The sequence below is a fragment of the Myxocyprinus asiaticus genome, chromosome 43 (assembly GCF_019703515.2).
Source record: "Myxocyprinus asiaticus isolate MX2 ecotype Aquarium Trade chromosome 43, UBuf_Myxa_2, whole genome shotgun sequence".
Taxonomy (NCBI): domain Eukaryota; kingdom Metazoa; phylum Chordata; class Actinopteri; order Cypriniformes; family Catostomidae; genus Myxocyprinus; species Myxocyprinus asiaticus.
This window is the reverse complement of record NC_059386.1, coordinates 17661709-17674371: the sequence shown is the minus strand read 5'-3', so window position 1 is coordinate 17674371 and position 12663 is coordinate 17661709. Positions and strand designations below refer to the sequence as shown.

Here is a 12663-nt window from a genome sequence, read left to right as displayed (position 1 = left end):
GACTTGAATTGTCGCGCCACCGAAGCTAATTTACCACCACAACGCACATCAGCGTGCTCCAGAGATAGGATTACTAGAGCTGAATAGCAGTGAGCAGAACAAGTGCGTCAAACCTTCAGTCGATATCTCGGCGGAGACCACAAAACTTACATACAAAACTTCAAACCTCTTAAACTACTAGACAGCCCTGACATTAAGCAGACACATTCCATGCATCAGCATCACCCTTACTTAAATGTATCATGTTTATTCTGCAGTGATAACAGTGACAGAAAAGGTTTAGTTTCATATTAAGCCTGTTAGGGGGAATCTATTTAGAAATGTGGTTTTATTTTTTATTTATTTATTTATTTTATGTCAATTTGTTTACGCTTTTATTTTATTTTTTTTTATTTTTTATTTCAAAACAAATGCTATAGTTTCTTGCAAAACAAATGCTATAGAAAGACTAGCTACATTGACTTAACCAACGTAATAAGGAGCCATCCATTGTGGTTATGTCCCTTTTATTTTATTACATAGCAGGCTAAACATTCAAGGGCAAGAACAATGTAGAATGAAGTCTGGACCTCTATGAATTTTGGGCAAATTATAGACAAAACTTTCCTCCTATTCTAATGATGTATGATAAACAGGTAAACTGATAAACATTTTTACTAGAAGACCAGATGTCCAACTTAAAATGCAATTAAGTAAATATGTTAATTATTAATTAATTGCAATTATGCAACCAACCATCTTTGAGCTTGTGGGTGTGAGTGTATTTCACCCACAACTGAATACCATTTTTTGGACCCAGGTAGAACCCTAGCTGTGCCATAATGTATGGGTATTTTGAAATTGAGAATGGCAGGTTAATTTGCACAAGTGAGCACAGAAAAAAAAAAAAAAAGGAGAAGTTAAAGTTTCTGTGAGCGATTTCACTGTTCTAAATTACTTGTCTGTGACTACACACAGTACATGGATAAATTAAAATAAAAATATGCATGGAAAATAAATTGTCTGCAGTCTGAGTGATTTTAATTTGTACACTGTTAGAACATTCATCATGTTACTGATATGATGCATTGAGCACTGCTGCTGTTCAAATTAAAACACTCTCCCCCTGCAGAATATATATATATATATTTTTTTTTTTTAGGGACAAGAAAACTGATTCTTTATCAAATTAGAATAGCATTTTAGAAATTGTTGGCAGTGTGAGTAAGTTTGATTTGTACATTGAAATTGTATGTTTATCTTGTTAATAATATGATGCATTAGGCACTGCTGCAGTTTATATAAAATATAGATGGCAACAGATACAGACACGGATACATATAATGGCTTCACTGCACATCCATTTTTCATACCAAACAAACAAACAAAACTCTGATGTCAAACGGACTCGGATCTAAACCAAAACCACTAGTTTGAAAATGCCCTCAGTATCTTGTAAAAATGAATACCAAGAGTACCTTCTTTATCAAGCCTGTCCTGAATATCATCTTTCTCCTTGCTGAACTGCTCTATTCTTCTGTTCCCTATCTGTCACTCACTCGACGTTGTGTCGATGTAGTGACACTAGGGGTCACTCTTGGGAGCCCGAGACACCTCTGGTCTTTGATAAAAGGCCAATGAAAATTGGCAAGTGGTATTTGCATGCCACTCCCCCGGACATACGGGTATAAAAGGAGCTAGTATGCAACCACTCATTCAGATTTTCTCTTCGGAGCCGAACGGTCATGCTCATTGAGCTGAATACTACTGTTCATTCACCTCTGCTGGATCTGACGGCGCATTTCAGCGGCTTCTCCCTCCTCTGCACTGGTGCACTGCAGAGAACGCTCCTGGGCGCTTCGGCAGAAAAACTAGAGAGTATATTTTCTGAAAGAGCTTTTTTCCCCTCTAAAGGAGTAAATAATTCTCTAAAAGAGCGCACACACGGAACAACACTACATCGACACAACATCGAGTGATTGACAGATAGGGAACATCATGGTTACTTGTGTAACCTCCGTTCCCTGATGGAGGGAACCAGATGTTGTGTCCCTCCTGCCACAACGCTGAACTACCCACTGAAATGGCCGGACCTTATATCAGCTCCTCAGCATAAAACCTGAATGAGTGGTTGCATACCAGCTCCTTTTATACCCGTATGTCCGGGGGAGTGGCATGCAGATACCACCGCCAATTTTCATTGGCCTTTTATCAAAGACCAGAGGTGTCTCGGGCTCCCAAGAGTGACCCCTAGTGTCATTACATCGACACAACGTCTCGTTCCCTCCGAGTGTTCGGTTGAACACAGAGTAATCTCAACTCGTCCAGCGAGATGAAGATTGTATGGCCACAGTTTCAAGTCTGACGTTACTTCCTTGTGCCACGAGGTTGCACCTGAGAGCAGCAAAGAGCTGAGTCCACACGCTGCAAACAAAGTTGCTGGAAGCAAATCCCAGAAGCATTTCAGAGGTATTTCAACTCCTGATGATGTCATGTTTGAGGGACGTTCTTTTGTGTGCCTCATCCAATAGGAGTTGAGAGTTCGATCCTTTAGTGAGCAAGGCTTCATGGATTTGTAGTCTGTTTTGGACTCCCTTTGTTTGATTTTGGCACGATTTTTATCAGTAAGATTTATGACTTGGAAGGTGGGGGCTTGAGTTAGGTTTTTACGACTGTATTAGGCCTGCCTTTGTCTTCTATCTGAATACATGAGGCCCAACATCATTTATAAGTATATGGTCAAATTATTATTAACCAATATTAATGTGTTGTTAATGTATTGTTAATAGTTTTATTTTGTTAAATAATTTTGTAAATTAATGTTAACAAAATGTTTTTGTATTTTGTTTTTTTGCAAATAACTAAATGTCATTACCTGTACACTGAAGTGGCTGTTGTATCTGTGTATTGAAGTCTGTCTCTGTCATGAAGTCATGATCTCTCACAGAATCAGCATTCTCATAGATATCCACCATCATCTCCACTCTCTCTCAGTCCATTCCCTGAGACTCAGTCCTGATCGTAATTTTGTATACAACCTCAGTGATTTCTGATAAAACATTATAACACTGTAAAAATGCTGAATATCTTTCCTGTGTTGTTCTGTTCTGGTTAGCAGCTCTGCTTTTATATTCTGTGGAGGTCTGAAATCATGTGACATCAAACATGACTTATGTTGTGACACATCTTTTTAAAGGCATTATGACATGGATAATCATACCACAGTGATGATTGAGTTAGAGCACAGTTCTCTCCTGTATGGCCATTGGGCCCGTATACCCCCAGAATCTGAAATAACAGATCCACATTAGATCTCCAGTGCTGATATCTGTGTGATATGATACTGACTGTGAGAATCATTTATTGGATAATAATCAGTTAAATTCAGTGATTTCACGCCCAGAGATCAGTGTGTTTGAATGAATGTTTGTATTGTGTAGGACACACAGCACTTTGACTGCAGTCAGCAGAAGAACACACAGCAGCCCCAAACACACTGTAGCTGCTCTGAAGTTTCTGTTCCTCACACAAACACTGCCTGAAGATGACAGATTAAACACAGTTTTGAAAGTGTTATTTGTGTGTTAGTGCTTGTATTTATAATGAAATGAGTCTCAGAACCTGTGTGTTGAGATGTTTGGTGTGTCTTTGATTCCTTTGTTTCTGTCCTGTCATCATGACTGCTTTTAGTGTCTGCACTGGCATAGATATTTATCTCTTCTCTATCTTTTCTGTTCATCTCCTCTGCCCCATCAATGATAATATTGCCATAAACACTCTGAGACATCTCTTCTGTATGTATCTGAGCTCTTTGGCTTGTTAGGTTAATAAAGTAGCTTGTAGTGTGGCTGGTCTGGTGGTTCTCTGCCACTCTCTTTCATTTCCTGTAAAAAGACAGTGACGTTTTATCAGCCATCAGTAAAATGCATGGGACACAGGAAATTGTTTATGGGTTGGCCCCCTCTAAACTTAACTTAGTGTAATGAGTGTGCTATACCATAGGCGAATTTAGTGTGCCACCCTTAGACATATAGGGTCTGGGACTATGTTCCTGGTTGTCCCCCATGTCTATGGTCCCAGCTGCATCTAATATTTTCCCAAACACAAAACTTAACATATAATACCATGTTTTTAAGGGCCTCAAATACCGTATCTTAATACTTTGGATTTTTCTGACAAAGGACAAGCAAAAGGAAGGCTATTTTTGCTAATAATAATAATAAAAAATAAAAAAATGACCCCCCACACACCAGTCTAGACTTTCTTCTGGGTTGTTGACAGTATGCAGTTCAGACCAGTCCAACCCAGGAATGTGTTTCGGGGGTCAGTTGAGAGTTAAATTATCAAAGGATACAAACTAGAGAGTAAACTCAAGATGAACTTGATGATCAAGTACGTGTGTGTTCTTTCATTAGACATGAAAACCTTGTGGCTTTTCTGAGTTTCATTGTCTCACACAGCAACTTCCTGTGATAAGACACTTTTTTATGTTCAAATACTTTCTTCCAACTTAATATGCAGAGATAACTTGAAGTAAGCCACTGGTAGGTTGAATTCTCAAATTACATTACAGTATTTTCCTATTAAGTTGGACCCAATATGCCGAATTCCGGTCCACATGGCTAATTTTATTTTCCCCATAATCATCCACACTGTACCTACTCTATGATGTCACATCACTTTTGATCTCCAGTTAAAGAGAGAGACTGCATTGATGAGTGAAAGAACACTGTTTTGGTGTCAGTACTGTTGTGATTGGGGTTATGTTTTGGGTGAGGCTTAGGATTTAATTAATGTAAATACAACTCAGATGTTACCAAAAAAGAGACATGCTGCGCTTTTCACGTCACATCCATTCAAATACGTAATTATTGCACGGCTGTAGGTCCAGCTTTGGACACTGGGGGCAGTAATGGCACTCAAAAAGCCTAGTATGATTTTAGCTGACAAAACATTCAACCTCCTGTCACCAGTTTTACTGTGCTACCAGTCTGTTGTTTGTCCATCCTGACCAACCTGATGTACATACATTGGCTTAAACAATGGCGTGAAGTTGGAATGGGACTACATGTAAATACAACCAGGGGTGTAATGTACCGAATTACAAATACTCACGTTACTGTAATTAAGTAGTTTTTCCCAGGAATTGTACTTTTTTAAGTAGTTTAAAATTGTTATACTTTTACTTGAGTACATTTTAAGTACTGTAACTGTACTTTTACTGCACTATTTTCCCACCGTCTGTGTTCGCTACTTCCCTGTCCTGATTTTATTTTTATCTATCAACATGATTGGCTAGGGAGAGTCTCGTGACCCCCGTCAAATCAAATCACACATAAAAAAAACTTGAGCAGCATCTGTAGATCTGGCGCCAACTGTTATGAATGTGGAGGATGCCTCAAACACAGTTCAACACCTGACCATCCACTGCCGCACGTGAAAGGGATTTTCGCAGTGAAAAAGGCCAATTGCTTGATTGTGTCATGTGAGTTTAACTTGCTCAATCCAGATATCAGCATTAATCATGCCTCTAATTTTAAGAAACATATCGAGGTAAATTTCATATATCTGCTTACTAGATTCTCTGATGTGAGAGATAAAGGCAATGTTATCAATAGGGCTGGGTGATAAAACAATCTTGATGTTTATCTGAAAAAAAAGAAAGAGAGAGAGAGATGTCCTCGATATCGATGATAAATTATTGAGTAATTTTCTATACTTAGCCTATGTTCTATACCTAGACCAGGGGTGTTCATTACATCGATCGCGATAACAAGACAACCACTGCTTGGTTGATCTAGATAAAAAATAAAAGATTGACTTTTTATTTCCTGACGTCTGTAGCTGCGTACTGATTGATTGACAGGCGGCTAATGTTTGAGCGCTAATGCGTGTACGTGCCTAAATGGTCAAATATACTTCATAATTCTGCAAATGCCCATCTTGATGAGCCATTAATGTAAACGCAGTCGGTTTGGTCTAAAGTGAATGTAAACAGTGGGACAAAATGCGTATTTGCATCAAAATGTTGGACTTGAAGTGTAACAGAATAGAGCACTGTCTAGTAGTCTATGTCATAAAAAGGCTATTAATCAAACAACAATAACAAGGAAACAAGAAAACCACTCACTACTTTTGGCTGAATAGCTTGAGTAGCTTTAAAAGTATTAATGTAATAGAATAAAACAGTGACATTTTTAATAACAATATTTTTTTTTTTTTTTTTTAACAATACCGACCCCTGGTGTAGAGGTGTGTTAATTTTTATAATAAATTACCAGGAAAGTAGAGATGATAAAATGTTTTATAATTATGCTTAACCTTTAAGATTTTTAGAAAAATATTTCAGCTCTGTAGGTCCATATAATACAAACTCTCCAAAAAGCACATAAAGGCAGCACAAAAGTAATCCATATGACTCCAGTGGTTAAATCCATGTCTTCAAAAGAGATATGATAGGTGTGGGTGAAAAAAAATCAATATTTAAGTCCATTTTTGCTAAAAATTCTTCTCCATGCCCAGTAGATGGCGATATGCATGAAGACCATGAATCACTAAAAACAAAAGAAGAAAGTGAAAGTTAAAGTGGAGATTGACTGAGCAGGGAGGAGAATTTATAGTAAAAATGTACTTAAATATTGATCTGTTTCTCACCCAGCCTATCATATCTCTTCTGAAGACTTGGATTTAACCACATGGATTAGGCTACTTTTATGCTGAGTTATGTGATTTTTGGAGCTTCAAAATTTTGGCACCCATTCACTTGCATTGTATGGAACAAAAGTGCTGAGATAATAATAATAATAATAATAATAATAATAATACACTTTATTTTATATAGTACCTTTAAAGAGGCCTCTCAAGGTGCTTTACATAGAAAGGAAAAATAAAATATAAAAATACAGAGCTTAATACAAATGGATAAAACATGCATCTCAAAACAACTAATGATAAAACACAGTAAATAAAGTGATAGTATTAAATTAATCGAATACAATAGTATCAATTAAAAGCCTCCCGGAAAAAATAAGATATTCTTTTTAAAATCTTAATTTGTGTTCTGCTGAAGAAAGAAAGTCATACACATCTGGGATGGCATAAGGGTGACTAAATGATAAGAGAATGTTCATTTTTGTGTGAATTATTCCTTTGAAACCTGATGTGGTCCCTGTACCAAACAAATGCTCTACCCCCTCTATTGTACAGGACACGACGTGCCAAGTGAGCCTGCTTTTTTAGTGTTTTTTGTTTTTGTCTTTGTTTTGTTTTTTGCATTCCTTACATTTTTTGAACATGTTTTATGCACTACAGTATCTCTGTCTGTCGATATTAAGGGAAATTTAGACAATACACATAAACTGATTTTAATGTAATTGTTTGCAGTATCATAGATAAGTGCTGTATTTTAAAAGTTGTCAATCACAAACACCTATAAAATACCTATATTTTTTTATTCTTTCTGGCAAACAGCCATAGAAGGGAATGTAAATTACGGGATGTGGGCTACATTTTTAAATTGCAGCAACGAGTTTTTATTATAAAGGGGCATAGATTTCGCAACTCAGTACTCAATACTCACTACTCATGAGTACTTTTAAATGAGCTACTCTTTTACTTGAGTAGTTTTTAGGACAGGTACTTTTACTCTACTCAAACTACATTTTTTAAGAAGTAACAGTACCTTTACTTGATTATTATTTTTCAGTAATCTTTCCACCCCTGAATACAACTAATGGAATATGGGGGAGTGTTTGAAGAATTGGGAAACCTGTTTGAAGACATTATTTTTGCAACATAGTGTGTGAAAAAAAGCACACTTCAGCCTTTTTTTTTTTTTTTTATGATTGGAGGTGTTGTTTGAAGCCATCAGCCCAGAATAGTAGGACATGTGCAAAAAGGACTGCTGGTTTCTTCATGACTGATTAGTGTTTTTTAGGCTATGTTCACAGAGCAGACCATTTGTTTTTTTGAAATCGGATCTTTAGGATTGATTGTCCACGCTGTTACTGTATTTGCTAGTGCTCCTATCAGATATGTGCTAAAGGGCATTTTCAGGGATATTGTCATTGGTTGTTATAGTAATAGGCATCAGCGCTATTCCAAATAACTAACTTACCAGAACAAATGCTTATCTACACCATGGCGTTTAGTTATGAATAGCAAATTTAACCAAATATCAAAGATTCTTTATTATGCAATTACCAGTGAAGATGAGCTCACAAAGAAGAAATAAAACAGCCACCTGAAGCACAGTAATAGATGTTCCAAAGTGTAAAAACTTCCTTTTATATCATACATGAAACAAAGAATTTACAATGTCAATGTCAGGGAGAAAGTCCTTATTAACTGACATTTGAACATCATATAGAAGATCGGATTTATATCCATTTGGCGGAGACACATTTATGTGGCCATGTGTAAATGGAATGTAATTATTCAATCGGATAGCAATCTGATCACTAAAAACGCATGAAGTGACCAAGTGTAAATACCTCTTTAGTTATTAATCTTCTCTGAGAAGCTCCTTGAGTAGCGGTAGGTTCTGTCAGGAAGACTCGTAGTAACATACACCATTCATTCAATTCAGCTGTCTCATCCAATCATAATCCAGCATTTTCTTTAAAAGATATATCAGTTATCTCATCATGTGCGTTGTTTTCACCCCCCATTTACTCCTTCACCACCAGTTTAGATTCCGTCCTGCTGAGGGGTAATTTCCTCTCCTCTGCAGTTCTTCTTCCGGCAGGATCTGTTGGTTCGAACTAGAATCTGAGTGCTGAACCATAGGACGGGGCTTATGCCAAAGGAACCTATTCTATCCCAATTTCATGATTATTCTCATTATTCCGAGTCTTTATGGTATAAAAGCAGTACTCAGATGCTTCACTCTTTGCATCACTCTGCATGTGTTTGCGGCATTCTAAACTAAATTATAAGAGCAGCGCAGATGTGTGAAAGAGCTATAAATGTGTCTTTTCATTTTTCCCTGTGACATTAAAGATTTTAGCCAGCAGGTGGTGACAAAAGACCATTTTTATGTGTTATGAGCGAGTTGAACTGACATTCATTTCAGTCAGCATTGCCTGTCAGCAAACAGTTTCTTTGAAGTCATTGGCGATTGCCTCTCACTCTATGATCGCTCGGATTACTACTAGACTACAACTGGGAAAAACAGCTTCAGAATTAAGGCTTATCACAGCTGAGAGACACAACAGACGAAGTTATCACACATTCTCAAGGCACTTACCTACCAGAGTTTCTGCGCTGGGAGCAGAATTCAGATGTATACATTCAACATGGCGGAGGAGAGAAACGAACCAGCTATCACAAAATACTCAGTAGAACTGTGGAATATAATCATTTTTATGATGCATCACGATGCTGACGTGAACGATTCTGCATCGATGCATAAAAACAAAAGAATTGATTTTTAAAAAATTTAATTAATATCATATACTGTATATGCCATACTGTTTTTCAATAAAGTAAGTAGTCTTATTAAATATTAATTAAAAAGTTGCTTATGTCCTCCGGAAGCAAAGCACTTGCGTCTGATGTTCGTAGGTAGGAGACATGGCAGAGGGAGAGCAGCAGCCGGTGCTTACAAATGCACCTAACTTCTTGAAAGCAGATATTTGGGCATATTTCGTTTTTTATTAAGATAAGTAAAAAAAATTAGCTTGATAAAAAATATGCTGTGTGCAAGACATGTCGAACCAAGATTAAATACTTAGATATAAATATGAGGAATCACATCTCCCTTTTTCACCCAGAGCTAAAGTTAGCAGCCACCCCGCAAAACGCAGCTAATCAGCCAACAATACAACAAGCGATGGTATCAAATTTACCGCAGAACTCCGAAAGGGCAAATAAGATCACACAGTCCATTGCCACATTTATTGCAAAGGATCTCCACCCTTACTCGGTCGTGGAAAACACCGGCTTTCGTTCATTACAGATTCATATGTAATGGTAACTGCTCATTATTAATAAAAGAATTGGAGGACAAGATGCATCGTGATGCATAGACAATCGTTTTATAATTGAATCGTTACCAAATCGAATCGTGAGGCAAGTGAAGATTCACACCTCTAATATTCAGGAAAGATCCCGCTCGGGGATCTAAAGATGAGGAACAGAGTTAAACAGCTGTAGCTGTACTGTTCATCTCTGCTTGAGAGGCTCTCTCTCTCCCTTTCTCTCTCTCAAACGCACACACACACACACACACATCCTTGTTTCCCAAGCCGCCTTTACTAGTTCTAAAGTGACATTTTTGAATTAGTAATGGAGGATTGGGCAGAACTTTTGAACTATCAGTGGCAGATCATGATCCGAGGCGTAAGAAAGTAGTTCCATGCACAAATTGCCTACGACACTCAGCCTGAGACAGAATCACAGCCGTGCTGAGGTAGGGCCATACAGCACTCTTACTCGTGTGATACTGTGTAAATATATACTGTATATATAAGAATTGTATATATAAATATATCAGAATTTTCTATATTTTCACAAACACAAATATCAAGATGATTGTATTCATTAAGATTTCTCAGAAGAAGGAATCATTGATGTATTCCATGTAATATGTTATTTTACATATCTGTTCTCAGAGATTTTTGTTTTTTTTTCCCTCTGTTTTTATTCAGGTACACTGCACTGCTCTGAACTGTGCTGCTTTTTCACACTATTTTAGAAGGTGCCAGTGATGTCAAAGTGCAGCAGCAAAAATGTTGTTTTATTTTTATTTTTATTTTTTTCATTCCTTTTTAGTCATATTGTTTCAAACTACCAGATTTACTACTGGATTTACTATGTAGTGAATATATTAAGTTTGGCTTACTTTCATTTTTAACACTGAAATGAAAGAGTGTCCATCCACTCTTTACTAAGGAAGTATAATTTAGGCAAAGAAAGTATCATCTAGATGTCAGAGCACTGTAGCAAATTAGCTTAAAAGGGAATTATTTATAATTAATTATAACTGGTTATAATTAATAATAAATATTTAGATTAGATCTTAGAATTAACTGTAGCAGAATCGATATTACAATTACTTGATCTGTCCGTCCAGCGAGCAGACAATATAATTATTTATCAATTCTAGGAAGATTACTTTCCTGGCCAAGGAACAATAGCCTTCCTACTTATACAGTGCTAGCAGTAGTTTAGCATGTAGCAAGGAGCAACATTCAGTGACTTTGAATTGTGAGCGGAACACAGAGACAATCAATTGTGAATATAAGGGATTTAATAAATGAAACTATAACTAACATACAAACAAACTAAGCAAACATACATATATAGAATGAAGGAAAGTAAGGAAAAGAGAGAGAGAAGAGCACAGAATGGCAATATTTCACGTCAGTTAACCACAACCTAAATGAGAATCATCAGAGGCACAATTCACCTTAAAAGGGGTTCAAACTTAAACGCGCATCTAATCAGTTGTAAATGGTTACTTGCATTGGTTTGTTGCTGAATAAGAGTCTTGATGCGGTAGACGAGGTTCTCGACGATTTCTTTAGGAGTGAGTTGAAGAAGTCCACAGGAAATCCACAAAGTTACTTGAAGGTAAACACTGCCAGAAGGTTAAACTCAAGAGAGAGTTTTGGAGTGGGTTGGTCTCAAGAAGAAGAGCTTTGAGCGATGAATAGTCTGCGCTCTGGAGTTTTGATAGTTCATTGCTGCACCCATTTTGTGGGTGGAGTGGCCAATCAGAGGCATGCATTTTGAGCGGGAGAAACATCCTTTGTCTCCGTTTATGGCCCATTCGCATTTTATTGCTGATCTGGACCGCTAGTGCAGCTTTTAATTCAAAACATAGTAAGAATTGTTCGATGCATTTCACGATCACATGGTGTACATTATTGTGTGAGAAATAAAGGGAAGATCATTTTGATACCAAGAAGGTAACCTCCAGACGATATTAAAGCAGAGATACACTCATACACTTGAATATAGGCATTTAACGTCTAACTAATACAAGTAAAGGGTTTTAACTAAGTTAATATGATAGGGGAATATACATACAACACATGCATATAGCAGATACATTTATAACTGCTTACTATGGCCTAAATAGAGAAAATGTCTTTAGGTGTGTGTGTGACGTGTATTGGAATTACTGGAGGCAGACAACTGCTCTGGTGCCTGGCACGGGGGGGGGGAGTCACCTCCCTTTCTGTGGAATGTGTTTGAAGCTTGATGGAGACACTTCAGAGGAGACCTGTTTTAGCATCCTTTTGATAGTGATAAAGACCATCTGCAATTTAGCACCCATATAAATGTAAACGTGGAGACCAGGTCAGTAATTTATATGCAAATGTCAAAAGGCTAAAAGGTTTTTTTTCAAACAAAGTTTTTTTCAAATAAAGTGTAATTAGCCATCACTGATCTTACACAGACGTTACAGCACTTTATAAGGAACACTTTTACACCTACTTATGTATGCGATTATCTAATCAGCCAATCGTTTGGCAGCAGTGCAATGCATAAAATCATTCAGATACGGGTCAGGAGCTTCAGTTAATGTTCACATCAACCATTAGAATGGAGGAAAAATGGGATCTCAGTGACTTTGACTGTGGCATGACTGTTGGTGCTAGACAGGCTTGTTTTAATATGTCTGTAACTGCTGATCTCCTGGGATTTTCACGCACAACAGCCTCTAGAGTTTGCTCA

The 12663-nt window shown here is 37.2% G+C and overlaps 2 protein-coding genes across 5 annotated transcripts in view; one reads left to right on the top strand and one right to left on the bottom strand.

The window, feature by feature from the left end:
- The window catches only part of LOC127433199 (cell adhesion molecule 2-like), a 648459-nt gene that overhangs the window by 448541 nt on the left and 187255 nt on the right, over positions 1–12663 (top strand). The window lies entirely within an intron of this gene.
- LOC127433200 (CD209 antigen-like protein E) overlaps positions 6392–12663 on the bottom strand; it is a 50595-nt gene continuing 44323 nt past the window's right edge. Inside the window, exon 5 of the mRNA XM_051684929.1 lies at positions 6392–6533. Coding sequence (XP_051540889.1) covers positions 6407–6533 — 127 coding nt within the window. The 3' untranslated portion in view covers positions 6392–6406. The remainder of the gene's footprint in view (positions 6534–12663) is intronic.